Source organism: Rana temporaria, chromosome 4 (genome assembly GCF_905171775.1).
Source record: "Rana temporaria chromosome 4, aRanTem1.1, whole genome shotgun sequence".
Classification (NCBI taxonomy): Eukaryota; Metazoa; Chordata; class Amphibia; order Anura; family Ranidae; genus Rana; species Rana temporaria.
In genome coordinates, this window is record NC_053492.1 from 40,977,141 (window position 1) to 41,003,133 (window position 25,993).

Sequence of the window (25,993 nt, forward strand, 5' to 3'; positions counted from 1 at the left end):
GTGTCGTATAGAGAGGAGAAAAAGTCATGAAACATAGTGGTCACCTTCTCCGGGTCAGTCACCAAATCCCCAGTCGGGGAGCGCAGGGATATCACCACTGGGGGTCTCTCTTCACAGTGTACCAAATATGCTAGTAACTTCCCCGCCCTCTCTCCATGTTCAAACGTCCGCTGCCTAAGAAAAAAGAGTTTTCGCTTCGATTTCTCATAGTGTAACTGATCGGCCGCCCTGGTGCAGAGCCTGAGCTCGGCAGCCAGGTCAGCCGACGGGTTGGCTGCATACTCCCTCTCCTTTGCCACGGCAAGTTCCATAGCCCTATCCAGTGCCTCCGCAGATGTGGCCTTAATAGAGTTTATACGGGACGACAGCGTCATGCGTGCATGTAGCTTAAAGGCTTCCCAAACAGCCCGGGGAGACGCGGAGCCGGAGTTATCTGCGAAATATCGCTCCCATTCTCCTGCCAGATCCGCGTCCTCCGGGAGCAGGGTCAGCCAGAACGGATTCAAACGCCACGACGGGGGCGGACGAGCTCGGGGCAGGGACAATGTCATCCAGCATGGACAGTGGTCAGAGAGGGACCGAGGGGAAAAACCTGCATCTTTCACTCTAGGGAGAAGGGCTGTGGACACCAGTATGAGGTCTATGCGGGACATTGCGCGGTGCGAGGCCGAGAAACATGAGTACGCCTTGTCTATGGGGTGGCTATATCTCCAGGTATCCGCAAGATTGAAATCTGCAAGTAGTCTCGCGAACCTTGTGGGGTGTGACTCTACCGATGGCGGCTGATCCCCGCCCAACCTATCCAGGGAGGGGTCCATTACATTGTTAAAGTCACCCAGCCAAACCGCCGGTGTGTCTGGGTGTAGGGCCATAAAATCAAACCCTGCAATCAGTATAGTAGACTGGAACGGTGGTGGGACGTAAAATGCCATAAGGAGGATCAGGTCCCCGTATAGCTTAGCTTTCAAAAAGACATACCTGCCCTGTGGGTCTATCACTGAATCCTGGAGTTCAAAGTGCGCCGTTTTGGCTATTAATATAGAGACACCCATGGAATGAGAGGTGTGGACTGAGTGAAAGCCCCAGCCCACCCATGATCGTACGAGCGCCCGCTGGGCCAAGCCCTCCACTTGCGTCTCCACCAGGACCACGACGTCCGCTCTCAATTTTTTAAGTATAGCGAATATTGCAGAGCGCTTAATAGGGTCCCTCATCCCACGGACATTCCAAGTCAAAAGCTTTAGCGTGGCCATGGGACAAACCAGGGACGGTACAGAACCCCAGGATTCAGACTACTTGCAGTTGCATACCACATTTTCCCATGTCCATACAAAAACATAGCCCTATACCCTAATAGTGACTCCTTGAAATACCCTTCAGACACGATTTGCTCAAATAGAACAGAAAATAGATGAAAAAGAACAGTAACCCACAACTTGTGCATCCCTCCCTCCCCCCACCCTGCCCTGCACTGTCCCCAACTGGTGCGGGCTTGAACCATTAACTGCCAACGGGGCAAGAGCAGCACCCTATGTATAGTGTGGAAAAATATAGATACCAAGGATATACATAGGGAGATCACCAGCACAGTTCCGGATAGCGTCCAACTAGGTTGCTCAGTGTGCGACCATGCGGCAGTGGCCTCCCAGACTCGAGAGTGGGTTGCTGCCGGTAGGGCAGAATTCCGCTGCGTGCATACGCACAGTGTAGGACTCTGCCCGCTGTCCGTTGCGAGCCCTTAAGTAGCTTTCCTCCCTCCGCCGGAGAGGAGAAAGTACAAGTTAGAAACGACTATGCATCAATTAGGTCAGTAAATAATAAAAAAAAGGGGGGGTGATTTTTCATTGTTGTATATGGGTTAGACCCCCAACCAGAAGGGTCCAGCGTTAAATAGGGTTAGAACAATAAAACTAGAAAAAGAAAAAAATTAAATAATAAAAAAGGGGGGGGGGAGGGGGACAACATCTCCCAAAAAGGAATAACGCAACCAAAAATCAGAATAGAAAATAAACCCCAGAGGGGGAGCCCCCCTCCCAGGTATATGTCCCCCCCAGACGTACTGATGAGCAGCCCGCAGCCCCAGCAGAGGATCTGTCTATGTGAGGGGTAAAGAGTCTCGGTTCCCTGCATACCGTAGCCCCCGAGGGGGGGGTCACTCCCTGCATAGGCGTTCTGGGTGCCTCGGGGCTCCGGGTGACAGAGAGCAATGTTCAGGATGCAGTCCGGAGCCCTCGACACCGCACTGAGGGGGGGGTGAGCATCCGACTAGTGGGGGTCAGGGGGACATGAACTGTCAGATGGAGGCACCCTGCATGGGTGCAGCAGAATTGTTTTTATTTTTACACTTTTTTTTATATATATTTTTTTTTATCACTTTTATTCCTATTACAAGGAATGTTTACATTCCTTGTAATAGGAATGGTGTGTGACAGGTCCTCTTTATGGAGAGATGCGGGGTCAATAAGACCGGAGAAGCACCAGATGGCGGTGGGAGGGGGGGATGTCCCTTCCCATCGCCTATAAGTACGACCAATCGGCGGATCTGCTGCTATGATCATTCTTATTGTGCACAGAATCGCTGGCATGAAATAATGATATCTGAATGATGCCTCTAGCTACAGGCATCATTCAGATTTCCCCCCACAAACTCATGGACGTCATATGACATCCACCCAGGATGGGAGAGCCCCATCTGTGGATGTCATATGGACGGGTAATGAAGTGGTTAAATAAGCTGCATACCTGAAAATATTCTCCCACCAGAATAGCTAAGCCAGGAAAATAATCTCCACATTACTAACAGAGATCTCTCCAATGGAAACTAGCCCCCTAACCTCCCTGAGGAGGTACCCCACAATGTGCTGATGAGAGTGCACTTCTTTCGTGTTAAAGACCTACTGACAAAGGCAAGACAACTAGGTCAGCTTCTAGCACCATACGCAAATCTTCAACTCTATGCAGACCTCTCTCAGCACACCTGCCAGCTCACAACTGAACACCATTACCAAACCTCTCAACCACAAGATCCCTTTTTAGTGGGAGTTTCCCACTAAATTACTAGTCACCAAAAATGTAGTGATGCACTACCATCACACAGTGGAACAAGGGATCTGCTCCACATATGGGGTATCATCCCTGATCCGCCTGCACCAGAACAACCTAATTGTGGGGGAAACAACCTATCCTCATCTGGGAGCCACTATACCAATTTCTATACAACAGTATCTAAATGAGTGTAAACCCCCCGTACACACAATCATAATTTCCGATGGAAAAAGTCCAACCCTGTGTATGTCCCATCAGAGAAATTCCATCGGAAATTCTGATGAATTCCATCAGAGTCTAAATATAGAACATGTTTAGTCGGAATTCCGGTGTGCTTTTGGTCGGGCAAAAGCCTGATCGTGTGTACGCGGCATTACACACATTAACTGCAGTTCTTCATCCCGGTACGGTGCCTTGCTCTTTGCAACTAATTTCACAAACTTCCACCTCTGTACTTATCAGCAGCATATGATATAAACACCTGCTGAATTTTTGTTCTCCTTCTCTTCTTTTTGTTGTTGTGTGTTATAACCCTGTTTTACTTTTGTTTTTCCCACTGAGCACAATAGTGCCTATCTTTTAATAATTTGTGACTAAATCCTTCTTATTGTCCTCTATACATGCTCAACAAATTTGAGAACGTACGAAGAGCATCCAGACAGACCCATTCCTATCGTCGCTGCAGTAAACCCTGCTCCTACAGCGCCATCTACTGACTACCTCAACTCATCCAGACATGTATCTCCTTCCAACAGTAAATAACCAGCTCACAAATTTCAGCTGTCTTACCTACATCAGTCACTATGCCAAAATTCTTGTTGCTAAACACAAAGGGAAGTGAAAATAAAATCCCTCTGGAGTACAGCACACACATCTCGATGTAAAGTCTTATACTTACAAGAGACACATTTGAAACTCAATGAGGAACCTTTATGGACCAACACAAATTTCCCCCATATCCTTAAGGCCTCGAGCCCCACAAAGAAAAATGGCGTGCTGATAACGATCAAAAATACACTTTCCTTCCAACTCCATGGCAGCCTGGTCGATATCGAGGGTAGATACCTAGTTCTTCCCTGCACTTTAGACAATACCAGATGTACTATACAAATACGCACCCAACACCAGACAAATTAAATTCCTAACTAAACTGAAGAAACGGATCTAGGACTTTCGCCAAGAACACCTCTTTATGTGTAGCGACTTCAACACAGTGCCAGACAACATAATGTATACTGTACATCATCACGCACCAACAGACTGCCCTCCCCAATGGGGAACTTTATAAGAAATAATGATCTGTAAATCATGTGGAGATTTCACCACACCACGGAACGTAACTACACTTTCTTTTCCCTTCGCCACAACTCTTATGCTGCATACACACGATCGGACACTCCAACAACAAAACCGTGGATTTTTTTCCGACTGATGTTGGCTCAGACTTGTCTTGCATGCACATGGTCGCACAAATGTTGTAGAAAATTATTATCGCCAAGAATGCGGTCACGTACAACACGTACAACGGCATTATTAAAGGAAAGTTCAGTAGCCGTGTTAGTGGAAGTTTGGTGAGAGACGATTCGCAATTTTCAGCCTTTTTTTCAGTCCGTTACAGCGTGATGAATGTGCTATCTCCATTCCGAACACTAGTTTTACCAGACTGAGCGTTTCCGTCTCGTACTTGATTCAGAGCATGCATGGAATTTTGTGCGTCAAAATTGTCTACATGCGATCGGAATTTACGAGAACGGATTTTTTTTGTTGGAAAATTTAAGAACCAGCTCTCAAATTTTTGTTGTTGGAAATTCCGACAGCAAATGTCCGATGGAGCCTACACACGATCGGAATTTCCAACAACATCGAACATTTGCTGTTGGAAATTCCGAGTGTGTATACGCGGCATTACACTCAAATACACTCAAATTGTCTCTCAACTAACTTCACAAACTCAACTATATCCACAATCTCATGGTCTGAACACGCACCTATCACTATCATAATCGACTTACTACCATCTGTCTCCAAATAGGAGGATTTGAGGAGCCAACGCATCGATCCCACAGTTGCCCTCATATTCCACCTACATAGGTGACCACCTAGAGGAATTTTTTTGAACTGAACAAAGGAACCACCTCCGATAATACCACCCTTTGGAATGTCCACAAAGCATTCATCAGAGGAATTATAATCCAGCTAAGTGCTAGAGAAAAGAGGACGAGATCACAACATTTAGATACACTTACTTTCTCCATTACTGAGCTTGAGGAAAAAAAAACACTCCAGATCCATTCCTCAAATTAAAACTCATATTCCTTAGAAAGGAACTGAGAATGTTCCTCTGAGGCAGCGTACAGACGACCGGACAGTCTGCTGAAAACGGTCCACCGGACCGTTTTCAGCGGACATGTCCGCTCGGAGATTTCTGTATGATGGTTGTACACACCATCATACAGAAATCCGTCCGGACACGATGACGCGGCGACGTGCACGGCCCTGGAAGGTAAATGCTTTCACACATGCGTTGAATCACTTTGACGCATGCGAGGGCTTGGGGCTGAGCGGACATGTCCGGTGAGTCTGTACAGACGACCGAACATGTCCGATGGACAGGCTTCCAGCGGACATGTTTCTTAGCATGCTAAGAAACATTTGTCCGCTGTAAAACGGTCGGCTGGACAAATGTCTGCTGGAAACCTGTCCGGTCGGCCGTACACACGACCGAACATGTCTGCTGAAACTGGTCCGCGGACCAGTTTCAGCAGACATGTTCGGTCGTGTGTACAAGGCCTAAGGCCCCATACACACGGGAGGATTTATCCGCGGATACGGTCCAGCGGACCGTTTCCGCGGATAAATCCTCTCGAGGATTTCAGCAGATTTTAATGTGATGGAGTGTACTCACCATCGCATTGAAATCCGCGCCGAAATCCTCTGGCGATGACGTGTCGCGCAGTCGCCGCGATTATGACACGGCGAAGTGCGCGACGCTGTCATATAAGGAATTCCACGCATGCGTCGAATCATTACGACGCATGCGGGGGATCCCTTCGGACGGATGGATCCGGTGAGTCTATACAGACCAGCGGATCCATCCGTTGGGATGGATTCCAGCAGATGGATTTTTTTGGCATGTCAGCAAATATTCGATCTGCTGGAATCCATCCCAGGGGAGAAATATCCGCGGAAACAGATCCGCTGGAGTGTACACACCATAGGATCTATCCGCTGAAACCCATTTGCTGGGATTTTTCAGCGGATGGATTCTATGGTGTGTACGGGGCCTTAGAATCATTTGAAAAATCCCAGAAAAAATATCAAATCTAGGCTCTACACTACAGTCAATAAAGCAGGGAAAGCCATAGTCCTCATAATCAAAGGCTATCACAACAAACCCGAAATTTTCCACTTATACCACCCTACCACTAAAGACAAACTCATTGATCCTTAAGCAATAGATAATGGTTTTAGCCATTACTATAATATGCGCTACAATTTAAAAGATGATGCCTCCATTGTACAACCATCTAACATCAAGATTAACTTCGTCCTACAGGAAATCAACCTCAAAAAGATTTCCCAAGACCAAATTACCGTTCTAAACGCCCCATTTACAACTCTAGAAATTCTGGAAGTTATTTCAATCCTTCCCTCAAATAAATTACCAGGTCCTAACGGACTCACTGGGGAATATAAGCAGTTCAAAACTTCACTAGCTCCTTTTTTGACTCAAACATGCAATGACGCTGCATCCTTCTTTTCTCTCCCTCCAGAAATGCTAACAGCTCTTATCATAACTGTTAAAACCAGATAAGGAACCTACCTCCCCACAAAACTTCAGACCCATATCCCTATTTAATATTGATACCAAAATGTACGCAAAATTACTAGCCACTAGTCTAATGAATATCATTCCCTCACTAATAATACACCAGGACCAATCTGGATTTATGAAGGGCCAACAAACATTCAACAATGCACGCAGAATTATCAAGGATCCTCTGCATCAAAATGTCTCACAAAATGTCTCAGGGACGGAAAGAATTGACATCTTGAGATTGTTGCCCTGAAAAATTGTGTTTCGGCATGCTTAGCCATGTTCAGTATGGTAAAGGGTCTCTAAATTGTTACTGGACGATGAAAATGGATGTGTGGGATAAAACATGATGTGCCAAATATAGGGATCAGAAGCATTTCCTCTGTGATGTTCTATGTATGTATGTATGTATGTATGTATCTATCTGTCTGTCTATCTGTCTGTCTGTCTGTCTGTCTGTCTGTCTGTCTATCTATCTATCTATCTATCTATCTATCTATCTATCTATCTATCTTTCTGTTTCTAAAATCTATAAATTCCGACCCAACCAACTCATCTGAGATAAGTGCAGATCATCAACTTCAACCGATATGATGTTTGGAGGAAACAGGCACAATTGTCAGTTCACTCACCTCTACCTCTGCTTTTACTTCCAGAGACCAGAGTGAGGGTCGGTAGGTACAGTATAAACAACCAGAGTACACTTCTGACTGGACAGTCCCTAGTTATCTTTAGCTGATATCATTTATAAAACACTCATTTACCTCTTTTTGCTTCACAAGAAATGCATCAATGAAGCTTCTTTGGTCGCTCTCATCTAAGTTCTTCAGATATTTTATGAATGTTTTTGTAACAAATTCAAAGATTTCCTGTGCATTTCTCCTGATAGTTTTGTGGTTACCAGGAAGAAAGCCCAAGAAAGGAAAAATATTGTATATCTGTAAAAAAAATTAAAGTTTAAATGTTAGGTTGCAGTGGTGACATATTTAAAACTTGTTTTTAATATTTAATATTTAATATTCTTGATCTCTTCTTTAAAAAAAATACTAGATGGGGTCAATACTTTCAGAGTCCCAGATGCAGGACAAGTATACAGGTCATGATTCACTAGCTCTGGGACTCACTAGCGGCATACATGTCCCTGGTCAATGACCTGGAAAGCACTGAGGTCAGAGCCTGCCAGGAAGCTAACATTTTCAAAAGGTGATAAGCAATTGCATCACCTCCATATTTCTTTCAGTATAGATTTCCTTCAACAAGCTGTTTCTCACTCTTTTAAACCCATGAGCTATTATTAAGTGCTGTCTTTACATTGATAACATTGTTATTAACAACCTCTGCTCTGTTGTATTATATCTAATCATATTATCTGCAAGGCTGCTGATAGAAATTGTGGTGCCCCGTACAGACTAACTGACAGCCCCCCCCCCCCCCCAAGAAAATTCTAAAGCTATATTTCGCTAAAATTACAATAAAATTATTAGCAGATACAAATACAACATTACTCACAGAATTCCTGCTAAATCTAAAAGATAAAACTGAGTTAATAAATAAAAATGAAAAAATATACAGGCTGGGAAAGTTCCTCTGTCCGAAGAGACAGAGGGAGAGTAACACAGATACAAAGACAACAAACTCATGAGCACAGCTAAGAGCCAGCCTGAGAGCAAGGAGGTCCATGCAGTGAGGGGGATTAGTGAGTGATAGGGATGAGCTTCGAGTTCAAGTCGAACTCATATTCGACTCGAACATTGGCTGTTCGCATGTTCAGCAAACAATTTGGGGTGTTTGCGGCAAATTCGAAAAGCCGCAGAACACCCTGTAAAAGTCTATGGGAGAAATCTAAAGTGCTAATTTTAAAGGCTTATATGCAAGTTATTGTCATAAAAAGTGTTTGGGGACCCGGGTCCTGCTCCAGGGGACATGTATCAATGCAAAAATAAGTTTTAAAAATGGACGTTTTTTCGGGAGCAGTGATTTTAATAATGCTTAACGTGAAACAATAAAAGTGAACTTTTCCTTTAAATTTTCGTACCTAGGGTGTGTGTAAAGTATGCCTGTAAAGCAGCGCTTGTTTCCCGTGCTTAGAACTGTCCCTGCACTAAGTGTCATTTATGAAGGAAAAAAAGTCATTAAAACTACTCAAGGCTATAATGAATTGTCAGCTCCCGGCAATACAGAGAAAAGTGATTGATAAAAAAAATGCATGGGGGTTCCCCCAAATTCAATTACCAGGCCCTTCAGGTCTGGTATGGATTTTAAGGGGAACTCCACCCCAAATTAAAAAAAAAATGGCATGGAGTTCCCCCCAAAAATCCATACCAGGCTCTTTATCCGAGCACGCAACCTGGCCGGCCACAGGAAAAGGACAAGAGAGCGCCCCTCCTCATGAACCGTACCAGGCCACATGCCCTCAACATTGGGAGAATGCTTTGGGGGTCTGTGACCCCTTAAAGCACCATGTCCCCATGTTGATGGGGACAAGGGCCTCATCCCCACAACCCTTGCCCGGTGGTTGTGGGGGTCTGCGGGCGGGGGGCTTATCGGAATCTGGAAACAAATCTTTAACAAAGGGGACCCCCAGATCCCGGCCCCCCCTATGTGAATTGGTAATGGGGTACATTGGTAATGGGGTCAAAAACGTGATCATAACCCTCATAACATATACACACAAACCATCATGAATAAATAACATCATAAAAAATATATGTGTAATATATAAATCTGCAAAAATGTATAAAGTAAATAAATAAGATCCACACTTATTTTAAATGAATGTCCTGTGTTAAGACTGCATGTGTGCTCCAAATTCTAACATGCCCAAATAAAAAACGTGCTCCAGATCTCTTGTGCCAAAAACAACATAAATGCAGGAGTGCTCCAGCTTTTGTGTCCACCTCTAGTCTCAGGTGCCTCTTATGGCCCAAACACACGATCAGACTTTGACAACAGTCCTGTTTTATCGGACAATCCGACCGGCCATCTGTACGCTCCTTCGGACAATTGTTGCTTTTTCAATGGACAAATGTTCGCTGTGCATGCTCTCAAACTTTTTGACAACAAATGTTTGATGGAGGATAATCTGATTGTGTGTACACAAGTCCATCAGACTAAAGTCCAAAGTACAAACACGCATTCCCAAAACCAATGCTAAACATCAGCCAACAATAGCAGAAGTTGCCCAAAGGGTGGCGGCAAAGAGCTAAAAACCACGTGATTTGGTGAAAGTTGGCTGAAAATGTTCTGCCGTGTGTATGCAGAAAAAGTTCATGGCCAAAGCCCATTCAGACAAAATACATGGAAAAGTCCGATGGAAGTCCGATTGTGTGTATGAGGCTTTAGCGGAGGCACCAGACCTCATCACATCTGGAAGTTTTGGAGTGGTTATTTTGACATATCCTTTCCAGATGTCCATGCTTAAGGGGGCAATGTATATGTATGCATATCAGCATATCTTGTGCACAGGATTTATAGTGCACTGCATTTGTGAATACTTTTTCATCTCTTATAGAATAAATAGTTTTATGAGAACTTATTATACTAAGGAAGGTTTTTTTTTCTGCAGAATGGTACATTTCCTGAGGCATTGTTTGGAGAGATAAACAACAAGGGCTGACAACACTCAGGGGCTGAAATTAAAGCGGTTGTAAACCCGCATATCCTTTTTGTTTTTTAACCCTGCAAGGCAAAAGCCATAATGAGCTAGTATGCACCGCATATTAGCTCATTATGAAATACTTACCTCGGAACGAGGTAGGGAACTTACCTGGTCCACGCCGAGCCGAGCGTGTCTTCCGTGTATCGCCGCTCCAGCGCTGTGATAGGCTGGAGCGGCGATGATGTCACTCCCGCGCATGTGCACGGGAGATTTCAATCCGGCATGGGTTGGCGGGGCTGGCGCTTCAGCCAAGGATCCCCCCTGCGCATGCGCCGCTGAAATCAGCAGCGCATTGCGAGGGGAATATCTCCTAAGCCGTACAGGTTTAGGAGATATTCTTAATTGTTGCTTTTTCAATGGACAAATGTTCGCTGTGCATGCTCTCAAACTTTTTGACAACAAATGTTTGATGGAGGATAATCTGATTGTGTGTACACAAGTCCATCAGACTAAAGTCCAAAGTACAAACACGCATTCCCAAAACCAATGCTAAACATCAGCCAACAATAGCAGAAGTTGCCCAAAGGGTGGCGGCAAAGAGCTAAAAACCACGTGATTTGGTGAAAGTTGGCTGAAAATGTTCTGCCGTGTGTATGCAGAAAAAGTTCATGGCCAAAGCCCATTCAGACAAAATACATGGAAAAGTCAGATGGAAGTCCGATTGTGTGTATGAGGCTTTAGCGGAGGCACCAGACCTCATCACATCTGGAAGTTTTGGAGTGGTTATTTTGACATATCCTTTCCAGATGTCCATGCTTAAGGGGGCAATGTATATGTATGCATATCAGCGATTATATCTTGTGCACAGGATTTATAGTGTACTGCATTTGTGAATACTTTTTCATCTCTTATAGAATAAATAGTTTTATGAGAACTTATTATACTAAGGAAGGTTTTTTTTTCTGCAGAATGGTACATTTCCTAAGGCATTGTTTGGAGAGATAAACAACAAGGGCTGACAACACTCAGGGGCTGAAATTAAAGCGGTTGTAAACCCGCATATCCTTTTTGTTTTTTAACCCTGCAAGGCAAAAGCCATAATGAGCTAGTATGCACCGCATATTAGCTCATTATGAAATACTTACCTCGGAACGAGGTAGGGAACTTACCTGGTCCACGCCGAGCCGAGCGTGTCTTCCGTGTATCGCCGCTCCAGCGCTGTGATAGGCTGGAGCGGCGATGACGTCACTCCCGCGCATGTGCACGGGAGATTTCAATCCGGCATGGGTCGGCGGGGCTGGCGCTTCAGCCAAGGATCCCCCCTGCGCATGCGCCGCTGAAATCAGCAGCGCATTGCGAGGGGAATATCTCCTAAACCGTACAGGTTTAGGAGATATTCTTTATACCTACAGGTAAGCCTTATTATAGGCTTACCTGTAGGCAAAAGTAAAAAAAGTGGGTTTACAACCACTTTAAGTAGTTATAAAAGCCACTGCAAGGATCCACAGGCAGTGTTTAATAAACTCACTGGCAAGTTATTCACAACATCATTTAGAAGAAGTACATGTTCCACAAGACATTGACATAAAGTTATCACGCTGATGCAGAAGTTGGCTTGGGCACTAATGGGTAGGGATGAGCAGAACGCCCCTCTGTTCGGTTCGCACCAAATGTTTGTGTGAACTTTAGAACCCCATTTAAGTCTATGGGACTCGAACATTTGAAATCTAAAGTGCTAATTTTAAAGGCTAATATGCAAGTTATTGTGCTAAAAAGTGTTTGGGGACCTGGGTCCTGTCCCAGGGGACATGTATCAATGCAAAAAAAAGTTTTAAAAACTGCTTTTTTTTCGGGAGCAGTGAATTTAATAATGCTAAAAGTGAAACAATAAAAGTGAAATTTTACTTTAAATTTCGTACCTAGGGGGTGTGTAAAGTTAGCATGTGAAATAGTGCATGTTTCCAGTACTTAGAACTGTCCCTGCACAAAGTGTCATTTCTGAAAGGAAAAAAAGTCATTTAAAACCGGACTTGCGGCTATAATGAATTGTCGGCTCCGGCAATTCAGAGAGAATTCATTCATAAAAAAAAAATTCAATTACCAGGCCCTTCAGGTCTGGTATGGATATTAAGAGGAACCCCGCCATCAATTTAAAAAAAATGACGTGGGGTTCCCCCCAAATATCCATTCCAGACCCTTCAGGTCTGGTGTGGATTTTAAGGGGAACTCCACCCCAAATAAAAATAAAAAATCCACACCAGACCCCTTATTCGAGCACGTTAACCTGGCCGGCCGCAGAAAAGAGGGGGGACAGAGTGCGCCCCCCCCTCTCCTGAATCGTACCAGGCCACATGCCCTCTAGATTGTAAGCTCTAACTAGCAGGGCCCTCTTATTCCTCCTGTATTGATTTGTATTGTGACTGATGTAAAGCACTGTGCAAACTGTTGGCGCTATATAAATCCTGTATAATAATAATAATAACATGGGGAGCGATGGGTGATCTTCTCTCCGGTCCAGCGATGAGAAGATCGTCCAGGATCCAGAGCAGCATTGCCGGCCTCCTCTCTCCGCCAGACACAGCCCAGCGAATAACGCAGCTGGAGCTTTGACATTTCTTATATTTGTGAGGCGGGGCCTCGTGACCCCGCCCCCTCTGAGGCAATGGGGGAAGCCTGGACTTCCCCAGTGACGTAGCAGAGGGTGCGTCAGAGGGGGATGAGTTAGGTTTTAGATGAATTTTTTTCCTTTCAGAAATGACACTTTGTGCAGTGACACTTCTAAGTACTGGACACATGTGCTTTTTCACATGCTAACTTTACACCCCCCAGGTACGAAATTTGAAGTAATATTTCACTTTTATTGTTTAACTTTTAGCATTATTAAATTCACTGCTCCCGAAAAAACAGTTGTTTTTAAAACTTTTTTTTGCATTGATACATGTCCCCTGGGACAGGACCCAGGTCCCCAAACACGTTTTAGGACAATAACTTGCATAGTAGATTTCTCCCATAGACTTTAACAGGGTGTTCCGCAGCTTTTCGAATTTGCCGCGAACACCCCAAATTGTTCGTTGTTCGCCGAACAGGCAAACAGGCAATGTTCGAGTCGAACATGAGTTCGACTCGAACTCGAAGCTCATCCCTACTGATGGGTCACTGATCCAGGGCAGGAAAGGCCATGGGGTGGTACACCAGCCACCGTAGCCACGAAGATAGAGAAGACTTCGGGAAAGCATGCAGTCTTAACGCATTACGCCCACTTCATGAGCTTCCTCAGCAGGCATCCAGAGAGGCATAACAGGTTAATTACCTTTGGCCAGGAAGCTCAAATGTTGGATGAGCTGTACTCATAAATGAAACCCTTCCATAAATGCTAAATACTTTACTACAATACTATTTTCACCATAACACTGGCACATGTGCAATAAATAGACACACAATCTCATGGTTAAACAAATATTCACTGTCATATGTATTTTTGGTAGATAAGTCCTCACTCTATTGAGGCTGGGTTCACATATGTGTGGCTGCGGGCTCGTGCCCGGGGTCCGGTGCGTGTATGTTCACCGGTTCAGGTGCAATTTAGATCTGAATTTTTGCCTGAATTAGCACCTGAAACATTTTAAGAGTGGTGGTTCCTCCAAAATTCATACCAGACCCTTATCTGAGCATGTAGCCTTGAGGTCAGGATAGGGGGGTGAGCGAGTGCCCCCCTCCTGAACCAAACCATGCCAAATACCCTTCAAATGGGGAGGGTGCTTTGGGGTGTTGATGGGAACAAGAGCCTCTTCCCGACAACAGTGGTCATTGGTTGTTGGGGTCTGCGGGCAGGGGACTTATTGGAATCTGTAAGACCCCTTTAACAAGGGGGCCCCCAGTTCCCGTCCATTCCCCCCAAAAAAGTGTCAAAATGTAAAAAACACAACAGTTTTTGACAATTCCTTTATTTAAAAAAAGGTGTTCTGCGATGTCCATCCATCTTCAATCACGCCGCTTGATGGACTATGACAGCTCTTATATAGGCAAGGTCAGGGCCACCCGCTGACGTAAAAAAAGGATGACCACCGTCCCATATGCCGTTTGCTGACAATTGTGACCAGCTGTGATTGGACACAGCCGGAGGAGAGGCTCCTGCCTGCCTCATTTTACAATGGGCCACAGGATTATGGTTAAAACATGCATGCATTGATACATCTCCCCCAGGGCAGTACTCGGACCCCCATACTCTTTTCATGGTCAATTACTTGCATATAGGCCTTCAAAATGGGGACTTGATTTCTCAGGTTCGGCACCTATAGACTTCAATGGGGTTCGCAGTTTGAGGCAGAACTTTTCCCCTGTTCTATAGTTATGCTGCTAACCGAACAGGGGGTGTTTGGCCCTCTCTACTGAGCAATGACCAGTAATTGTCAAAGGTTTGGACTGATCACTACAGAGGTACATGTCCTACACTTGTGGAAACACTTTTGTTATGTGAAAAGTTATGCTAAATTAAAAGTGCAGAAAATAGAAAATATATATTACCCCAACCATTGAACTTCCCAAAAGTCTAACATTTTCATGCATCAAAGTTATAAGCCTCTTAAATTGCAAGTCTTTGTAGTCCATTCGATGTCCAAGTAATACTGAAACAATGATATTAGCCACTGCAGCATTTATCATCATTGTGTTATCGAATGGCTTTCCTGTAATGAAAATGTAAACCAAATGTCAAAAACATGTAATGCTGGTCTTGGAAATTGAATTGCCTCTGTTGTAATCAATCAAATGTTACCTTTTAAAGATTCAAAACTTTTAATTACATAAGAACATTCTTCAATAATTTTCTCTTCAATAGAACTTTTTCCCATCCCGAAATCACGTAAGGTTGTGAGGGTAAATCTTCTCATCACCTTCCAGTTTTCACCACGTGAGTGAACAACTCCTGAGAAAATAAACATTGTGAGCAAGAGCATATATTATATCTTAACAGCAGACACTCTAGGCATGTAGGTATTTATTTTTACTTCAAAAATATTTTATTGAGTACAAAGGTGTAATACACATTACAGGGAATACATTAAATACATCGAAAATAGAGAAGCTCAAATATTCTTATTTCAATATGTAAATATACAAAGTAAATATTTGTGGACAAAGTATGGTATACTATTTAGTCACTAATGACATTAAGATTATTAGGTTTAGAGGTTTTATGTAGTTATTAGTAACTACTGACATATATATTGTCCTCTGTGAAGCAAAGAGTTATTAACAATACAAAGGGAGCTTCAAAATCATAATAATAAAATAGCAAATAACAGAGAAAGATGAAAAAATAAATTAATAACAATAACTATAAGAACATAAAATGGAGAAAAAAAAAGTACTGGAACCATAAGGGGGGTCCGCGTGGTCGAGCCAAGGGCCACCGCTCCAATTCAAGAGATGTTAAACAATGGCATATATAAACACACTGATTCAGCTACCATGGCAGTAGTACTCTATTGTCCAAGGTTGGCATAATATATGCAATCCAGGGCTGCCACATCCTCTCAAACTTGGGGATCCTGTCCAATTCAATAGCAGCCATCTTGGCTTGGGTCATGGTATAATTCATCTTAGCTATAGCTTCATGCAAGACCAATTTAGGTGATTTCCAAGATTTTGCTAGTGTCTGTTTGGCTGCTGTGAAGAGTTGCACCAGAAAATTGAATTGAGTATGTGAAATAGAGTCTGGTTTTAAGTTGAGTAGTGCCATTGCAGGATCAGGAAGGACTTTTGGTATTTTTTTTTTATATAATAAATAGAAAAAAGCAAGCACCCCCATTGGTGATTAAACTGAGCAGAAACTGCTAAATATATATATATATAACAAAAAACAATATATCACTTTAATTCAACACATTGAAATATGGTAACAAAAAATCTGAATAGATCCTGATAGTATATTTCATCTTCATAGAAGCATGTAATCAGCATAATACCTAGCAGAAAGCAATGTAACAACCAGTGCGAAAGTATAATATAAAGCTGACGTTTATTTAAATGATAGGTTCACCTTTTGTAAAAAAATTAAAATAAATGTGCATCTTTTTGCAGGTAAAAAAAAAGTGCATTTATTATTTATATGGGGTTGTATGGGCTATGGTGGTACCTCATCATTTATAGTTTTTTTTATCAGGATAAGACTGATGTGACCTGATGTGATGTCCCCTACGCGAGAGCCCGTAGCTCTACGTCGCCTAGCGAAGCGGCCACTAGGGGTGCGCGTGCGCACCCCCCACTCGTCCCTGATCCCGACGCGCGTGCCCGGCGGGTGCAATCACCGCCGGGCACCCGCGATCGCTCGTTACAGAGCGAGGACCGGGAGCTGTGTGTGTAAACACACAGCTCCTGGTCCTGTCAGGGGGAGAAATGCCTGACCGTCTGTTCATACAATGTATGAACAGCGATCAGTCATTTCCCCTAGTGAGTCCACGTCGGTGCGGCTCTATACGGCTCATGCGCATCGACGTTCGGCTACTTTCGGAAAATCGTGATGCGATGTATGCGACCGTCGGAAGCCTGTCAATCAAATAGGAATGCCCAGTCCCGCAGCCCATACCCGGAAGCGGCGGAGAAGATCTATCTCTAAAACGGTAAGTACTGCTTCGATTTAAGAAAAACACCCGATTCCCCTTGACAAAACGAGCCTCAATCTAATGTTAAAAATTAACCTTTTGGGTGAACCTCCACTTTAAAGGGGTTGTAAAGGTTCGCGTTTTTTCACCTTAATGAATCCTATGCATTAGGGTGAAAAAACACCTGGCAATCATCGACCCCCCAGCCCCCCCCATTTTACTTACCTGAGCCCATTCGTCTCCTCAACGCGTCCCCGCTGGCATACTCTCCACAGAGTCACGGCTTTGATTGGATAGATTGATAGCAGCGCAGCCATTGGCTCCCGCTGCTGTCAATCAAATCCAATGACGTGGGTGCCAGGGGGTGGGGCCGAGTCATCCACTCAGTGTTTATGGACGCTGAGTGTCCTGACACAAGGTAACCCCCTCGGGAGAGCGCTTCTCCAAGGGGGTTATCTAGTGCGGGGAGGAGCCGAGAGAGTGACCCCAGAAGACGTGGATCTGGGCCACTCTGTGCAAAATGAGCTGCACAGTAGACATGTGCACACTGAAGTATTTTGTTTCGGAATTTCGTTCGGAAAAAAAATGTATTTAGTTACTCCTGAAATTCATTTTTATTTATTTTGTTTAGTTAAAAAATGCATTTGTCCGAAAATCCAAATTAATTAGGGTCGAATCTGTCATTAAAGGCTTATGGTGTCTGTCGAATGTTCAAAGAAGATTCGACGGAGCAGCTAAACTCCGGTCAAATGTTTCACCTACAAGCTATAGAAGAATTCCAATGTTGTATGTTACTTGTAATAATTATATTTATAAATTATTATTACTAGTCAACCAACATTCAAATTCTTCTATAGCCTATGAGCCAAGCATTTGACCGGAAATGTACGATTGCAGTGTCGTACAGTTTAGCTGCTTGTCGAAGCTTCTTAGAACTTTTGACAGACACCATAAGACTTCAATGACAGATTTGACATTTGTGTGTTTTTCGCTGCTTCGTCTAATCTTCGGCGTTCATGTCAAATGGTCTACCCCAACACTGTCTCTATAATGTTGAATCTTTTCTCTCTATGTCAAATTCTTCCTCTCTATGTAGAATAATCTTGGACTAATAGAGTTAGGTTAGGCACATTCAACCACAGGTTCGAAAGACACAGATTGCTATTGTCAGCGTCATGTCAAATCTCCTATGTATATCGAACTGTTGTAGCAACAAAAACAAAAATAAAGCATTTTTATGTCGGATCTTTTGGATTTCGGATTCTGCGCGTTCCTTTTCGTTTGTAAAAACTATAACGAAAATACCCGAAATTCGGACGAAAACTAATGCACATGTCTACTGCACAATGGAGGTAAGTATAACATGTTTGTTATTTAAAAAAATTAAAATAAAAAGGAACCTTTAAATTATATTTATCAAAAAACTCACCAAAATCATTGTCCATATCTTGGAGTATTCTAGTTTTCCCTCTGCCTCCAAACTCTTCAGCGTTATTGACAAGAGCATCTTTCACGGCTTCATATCCAGCCAATACCACAATTTTTCTTGTACCGAGTTGAACACTAAACACTGGCCCATATTTCTTTGCAAGCTTGGATGAAAATGAAACAAAATATTTAAATAATATTAAAGGGTGAACTCTACAAATCTAAAAACAAACAATGATTCCTTAGTGCCCGTTCACACTACCGCGACTTGGGATCTGACCCCAAGTCGCGCGACTAGAGAAATTACATTAAAGTGAATGAGAGCATTCTTAATGCACACTACTGAACTGGCTCCTACTTCAGAAAAGGTTCCTGTACTACTTCAAGGCGACTTCTAGGCGACTTGTACCCATTGATTTCAATTGAAGTTGCCTCCAAAGTCGGATCACTATCTTAACTAAAGCAACTTTACAGGAAGAAAAAATTGTTTTCTCAGGCAAACCCCCCCCCCCCTCCCACAGATCTGATTATTGTTTGATTGGCCACAGGCAAAGTTGCCTGTCCTAGAGGCAACTTGAAGTTGCCTCGAGTTGGCTCACAAAGTCGTGCAGACTTTCATGTCACTGTAGTGTGAACCGGCACTAAAAGGGAGAATCACTAGGTGCCTGCTATTGTGTTCTCTAGAAACATCTTCTCTGTGCTGTTTCTAAATTTTGGGTATGGGTATTGTTGACTGAAGAATTATCATTGCAGTGACTAAGCAAGTGGTGTCGGATTGTTGTAGAGCAGTCTTTTTCAACCAGGGTTCTGTGGAACTTTAGGGTTCCTCCAGAGGATGCAAGGAGCTCCTTGAACAAGGGGCAATTTCTGCTACTTAGATAAGTTACCAATGAAACCAATGATTGTTTAAGCTATTCGTAAGAGGAGCATTATTCCTACTGACCCCAAGTGTAGGTAGCATTCTTCTCCTTAACCTTTTCTCTAATGTACAGTGAGCTGTAAATGCAGTCATTTTTAATAAGGGGTTTACTGAAAGCAGAATAATATTTCAAGGGTTCCTCCATATTAAAAAGGTTGAGGAACCTAAATTGTTTGAAACTGAAGTTATAATTCTCAGGACAAGCAAAACAGTTATTCATGAACATTCTCACTAATAGAATACCATGTTAGAAACCTTTATAATAATGTATGTATTAAACGGGTTTATATATGAATAACTAATACAGATACACATATTATGAAAGAAACATTATTATTAATATATAATACAATAGCTTATTTATAAATAAGCCCTCTTGCTTCATTCATGCAAATATAATTCCTGTGAGCTCATACATCGTCTGAGGGGAAAAAAAAGGGGGAAAAGGGCGGAGTAAAAAGGAGGGGGGAAGGGGGAAAGGGGAAAGAGAAAAATTATGCAAAGGGAGAAGGAGAGGATGGGTACTCAAAACAGAGAATGGGGAAGGGAAAGTGGGAAAGTAAATAAAGAAAGGGGGAGGGGCGGGAAGGAGAGGAGGGAACACTGGGAGGGAGAAAAAAACAATGCAGAGAGGAAAGGAAGGGATGAAAAAGAAAGGGAGGGGAGGGGGGGGGAAGGGGGAAAAAAGGGGGGCGGAAAAGAAGAAGCAAGATTGAAAATGAGCATGTGGGTGACAGAGGCAATGTAGCCTGATAAGTGCAACCATGACCAGAGAGGTGACCCAGAGTGAAAGGTGCAAAAAGAAGGGGGGGAGGGGGGATGGTGATGGTGAGGTTAGGTGGTGTGCTATTACCTGGTTACCCAAGAGGGCGTATCACAATAATAAAGTGGGGGTCCCAGGACTAATAGTCCCGTGAAATAAGAGCACACAAGGCGTTTGCCAGTGAGTATAAGGTAGTAGACAGCCACGTGAAACTTAAGTGAAACAAGGTTACCCGTTCAGGGGCAGCATGGCTACCTGTATAGAAAAGCATAATCAAAAGGTGAAACACAAGTTCAAAAAAAAGGGGAAGAGAGGAGGCCATATACAGCTTAGCACAGTCCACACAGGTCGACTTACTTGTATGTGCATGATGATGCACATGTCCTGGGACCCTGGCTCAAATGCGATGTGTGTGATTGAGATCCAGGTATAAATAGCTCATTGATGATCCAATGCAGGTGTGCATGTTTGTCCGAGATCGCCATCATGCAACAGGGGGCGTGTCAAAGTGGCACCCTATCGTATGGGACCATAGTCCAGGATCGTCGTGACATAGCGGGGGGCGTGTCAAAACGTCCACCCAATAGGTGGGACCGTGGGGTGGGAAGTATGGAGATATGGCTGGTGTAAATGTGAAAGAGGGCGGGCGTAACGTGACATCGACGTCAGTAAGCGCCGACGTCACACCGGCGCCTGCGTGTATAAAGCTATGGGCTGAAGCCAGACTGGGCTCCGCCATTGGTGTGGGCACACATAAACAGGCATGGAGGAGAAAACAAAGGAAGGGGGATTATTAAGTGAAGAAAGAAAGCGACAGGTCCCTACCAGCTGTAACTAGCAGAGAATCGTGGGACACATAGAGAATGCAGGGGGACCCGGACGGTTTAGGCAGGGGACATGATCGACAGGGTAGAATACAATAGTCTATACAAAACGATATTAGTCAAATATGCACATGCAGAAGTAGTAAATCATGATACAAATACATTACAACAGGTATATAAATGTACAGATAGTGCCCTGTGTAACAGGGGACTTAGCAGCAAGGCACTATCTGCACATACAAGTAAGTCGACCTGTGTGGACTGTGCTAAGCTGTATATGGCCTCCTCTCTTCCCCTTTTTTTTGAACTTGTGTTTCACCTTTTGATTATGCTTTTATATACAGGTAGCCATGCTGCCCCTGAACCAGTGAACCGGTAACCTTGTTTCACTTAAGTTTCACGTGGCTGTCTACTACCTTATACTCACTGGCAAACGCCCTGTGTGCTCTTATTTCACGGGACTATTAGTCCTGGGACCCCCACTTTTTTACTGTGATACGCCCTCTTGGGTAACCAGGTAATAGCACACCACCTAACCTCACCATCCCCCCCCTTCTTTTTGCACCTTTCACTCTGTGTCACCTCTCTGGTCATGGTTGCACTTATCAGGCTACATTGCCCCCTTGGCCTTCTCTGTCACCCACATGCTCATTTTCAATCTTGCTTCTTCTTTTCCGCCCCCCCCTCCCCCCTCCTTTTTCCCCCCCTCCCCCCCTCCTCTCCGTTTCTTTTTCATCCCTTCCTTTCCTCTCTGCATTGTTTTTTTCTCCCTCCCGGTGTTCCCTCCTCTCCCCCCCCTTTCTTTATTTACTTTTCCACTTTCCCTTCCCCATTCTCTGTTTTGAGTACCCATCCTCTCCTTCTCCATTTGCATCATTTTTCTCTTTCCCCTTTCCCCCTTCCCCCTCCTTTTCCTCCGCCCCTTTCCCCTCCCCCCCTCTTCCCCCCTTTTTCCTTTGACCTGTTTCATCACTGCTCCAGTGCTTCTCTTGCCCCTCCCCCTTTTCCCTTTCCCCCCCTTTCCCCTCATCTACCTTTACCCCTTTCCCTTCCCCCTCTTTTTCTTCCTCTCTATACGCACAATCCCTTTCATACCTAAGGCACTCTGTGTCTGTTCTCAACCCACACCCAGCTTTTTATAGCACAGTTAATTATTTCCCCTGATATATGCCTCTATCATTAGGTCTATCCTAGGACTGTTCCTTTTGCGAACCCCTAAATTATTGGTCGCTTTGGATCTTGCTGGGAAACCCGGACACTGTGCCAGTAGGTAGGCGACATGATCCCCAATTCCCCTATCTACTATGTTTAATTATGGTCTATCTGACATATATCCACTGGCCATAGCTATATTTACATGTGTTTTTTGTTAATGTATTTTTTCTTCTGTATTTCATTTTGTAGATCGTCTCCTGACAAAGCGATTAATAAATCGCAAAACTAGTCGAGACCCGAGACTGTTTGTCTCATGGCGCTTCTGGTCCGCCCGTACCCCCTCCTTATTTCTGAAGGAATTGCACATCTGGTGACCTAATCGCTGTATATGTACTGTATTTTAAATGTATTGTCTGCTTTTTTTAAATTCTCCTTTTTTATGTATATTATGTGAATACATTTTCTAAAAACTACCCTTTTGTATCACTCTGGTTGAGTATAATCACTTTACCCAGTACCGGCATAGTCCTCCCCGCCCATTTATTTTCTGTGAGTGTTTCAGGGTCTTTGGGGATTCCCTGAACCCTTCAATTAATCTTAGATTAATGAGTATGTAAACCAAACATTTCATATTCCTGATATGTGCCTTCTACACCATGTACTTATATTAAAAAGTATCATGTTATCTTTGTATTGCTTTGTTTGTGTGAAATCCCTGGTGTTCCCGCCAGTCCTTCTGCTTTCCTATTAAAAACTGACCACACTAAGCAGAAGAATACACTGTGGTCGATTCAATATTGGGAACTCAGCCTGCTCCCCTCCAATAATCAGACTTCTCCTGACACACAGCCCCACACAGCCTTTTACTGGGAAGATCAGTGTACGGTGTACTGTGCAGTGGGCGGTCCGGAAGCAGTTAAAGGGTTCTTTCACTTTTTTTTATGAAAAAAGGGATGCTAATAGTTACCCAAAAATGAAAAAGATTTGTTAAAAATTGGTAATATTTTAGTTGCCTTAACATTCCTTTTTATTTTGTTAGAGGCAGATCCACAGAGAGAGTACGCCGGCGTATCTACTGATACGCCGGCGTACTTTAAAATTTCCTGCGTCGTATCGTTGTTTTGAATCCTCAAAACAAGATACGACGGCATCTGGGTTAGATCCGACCGGCTTACGTCTTCGTACGCCTTCGGATCTAAGATGCAATTCTTCGGGCGTCCGCTGGGTGGCGTTCCCTCCGTTTTCCGCGTCGAGTATGCAAATTAGCTATTTCCGACGATCCACGAACGTACGAGCAGCCGGCGCATTCCTTAATGTCATCTCTAGTCGGCTTTTTCCGGCGTATAGTTAAAGCTGCTGTTTCGTGGCGTATAGTTAGACCTGCCATGTTAAGTATGGCCGTCGTTCCCGCGTTTATTTTGAATTTTTTTTTTTTGCTTAAGTCGTCCGTGAATCGGGATGGACGTAATTCACGTCTATGTTAAAAAAAAACGACGTCCTTGCGACGTCATTTTGCGCAATGCACGGCGGGAAATTTAGGGACGGCGCATGCGCAGTTCATTCGACGCGGGGACACGCTTCATTTAAATGAAACACACCCCCTAATCGCCGATTTGAATTACGCGCCGTTACGCCGCCAGAGATAGACTACGCCGCCGTAACTTATGGTGCAAAATCTTTATGGATTCGAACCAAGGACAAGTAAGTTACGGCGGCGTAGCGTATCTCTGATACGCTGCGCGGGTGCAGATCTCTGTGGATCTGCCCCTTAGGCTGTAATACAAATACTTTTGCAAAAATAAAACAATGTCAACTGTCATATATTTTGGACATACAATTTGCCTTACCTATTTATAAAATAATTAAAAAGAACTGCTGATAGTTGCCCAAAAATATAAAAGGATTTGTTCAAATTGTTAATATTTGAGTTGCCTTAACATACTCAAAGTCTGTGAAGCTGTAATACATATCAAATACTTTTGCAAAATACAATACAACTAGGTCAACCTTCATATGATTTTGGGTACAGAAGTTGCCTTACCTCTATGTAAGTACAATGCGGTTTCTTTAAATCCATAATATGTAAATTTCCAATGAATGGCAAAGCCCATGGTCCTGGAGGAAATGTTTTGACATTGTCCTTGTTCCACTTTTTCAGAATTATAAGGATATATAATATGGATAGAACCAGCACAATGTATGTAGCTACAGAGAATCCGAAATCCATTGTTGTGATTAGCTATGGGAAGAATCAGGACTTGGTAACTAGTGGATGGCTATTAATTTGCCGTCTTTCATAACAGTCCACTTTCACCTTTATTCCAGTGTACAATCAGTTCTGTGCACGTTAATAACAAACAGCATTACGAAATGGTAAATTCAGAATCAAGTCATTTTTAGAGAACAAAGAACTGAGTGTTAAAGGGGTTGGAAATAACCCTTTCTTTCATTTCTGTACAACGTTCGCTGTTAATGATATCTGTTTGCATACCACTATTGCAATTGTTTTTATATACCTTGACTTTTTCATGATAAAAATCGTTTGTAAACAAAAAAATTGATGTTTTTTTTTTCTTTGTTTTCTTTGTCTGAATTTCTCACTTCCTGTTCCTCCTCAGTAAGCTGTTCTGGCTGACTAACCCCCAGCCAGAACGGCTCGGATGATGGGGGCAAGCTTACTGAGGAGAAACAGGAAGTGAGAAATTCAGACAAAGAAAAAAAACATTTAGAAGGAAAATCGAAGACAAAGGTAAGTGAACAATGCACTAGCTTAACCAGTTCCCTACCGAGCCATAGTAATATGACATCGGCAGGAACTGTCTCTCGCTCCGGATGGACGTCATTTGACATCCTTTGCTTCGCTTGGGACACGGTGCGTGTGCCTGGTGACGAGATGTCCGCCGGGCACCCGCGATTGCCCATGATCACGGCAGGAGTGTGACACAGATCCACCTCCTGTCAGAGGTGAGGAGACCGATGTGTGTTCCCAGTACAGAGGAACACACATCGGTCTCCTCCCCTTGTAAGTCCCCTCCCCCTACAGTAAGAATCACTCCCAGGGAACATATTTAACCCCTTCAGCGCCTCCTAGTGTTAACCCCTTCCCTGCCAGTCACATTTACACACTAATCAGTGCAGTTTTTTAGCACTAATCGCTGTATAAATGTGAATGGTCCCAAAAATGTGTCAAAAGTGTCCGATATGTCGCAGATAGCCGCCATTACTAGTAAAGAAAAAAAAATGCACTAAAACTATCCTCTATTTTGTAGATGCTATAACTTTTGTGCAAACCAATCAAAATACACTTATTGCGTTTTTTTTTTTTTAATAAAAATATGTAGAAGAATACATATCGGCCTAAACTGAGGAAAAAAATAGTTTTTTTATTTGATATTTAATAAATCAAAAAGTAAAAAATATTGTGTTTTTTTTTTAATTGTCGCTCTTCTTTTGTTTATAGCGCAAAAAATAAAAACCGCAGAGGTGATCAAATACCACCAAACGAAAGCTCTATTTGTGGGGAAAAAAAAATAAAGATTTTATTTGGGTACAGTGTTGTATGACCGCGCAATTGTCATTCAAAATGCGACAGCGCTGAAAACGAAAAAATAGGTCTGGGCAGGAAGGAGGTAAAATGCCCAGTATTGAAGTGGTTAACCACTTAAGCCCCAGACCATTTTGTAGCTAGAGGACCAGGCCACTTTTTGCGATTCGACACTGCTTCACTTTAACTGACAATTGCCTGGTCGTACGAAGTGGCTCCCAAACAAAATTGACGTCCTTTTTTCCCCACAAATAGAGCTTTCTTTTGGTGGTATTTGATCACCTCTGCTGTTTTTTTT

General features: G+C 43.4%; 1 protein-coding gene across 3 annotated transcripts in view; it reads right to left on the reverse strand.

Annotated features, from left to right (window-relative positions):
• The window catches only part of LOC120936166 (cytochrome P450 2K6-like), a 41,359-nt gene that overhangs the window by 13,206 nt on the left and 2,160 nt on the right, over nt 1-25,993 (reverse strand). The window contains exons 2-6 of one of the 3 annotated variants that reach the window (XM_040348319.1): nt 24,193-24,390; nt 18,492-18,654; nt 15,235-15,384; nt 14,985-15,145; nt 7,627-7,800 (exon numbers count right to left, since the gene is read on the reverse strand). In XM_040348319.1, coding sequence (XP_040204253.1) covers nt 7,627-7,800; nt 14,985-15,145; nt 15,235-15,384; nt 18,492-18,654; nt 24,193-24,378 — 834 coding nt within the window. In that variant the 5' untranslated portion in view covers nt 24,379-24,390. Of the gene's footprint in view, nt 1-7,626; nt 7,801-14,984; nt 15,146-15,234; nt 15,385-18,491; nt 18,655-24,192; nt 24,490-25,993 lie in introns of all 3 variants that reach the window. The other 2 variants (XM_040348318.1, XM_040348320.1) reach the window with 2 other exon arrangements.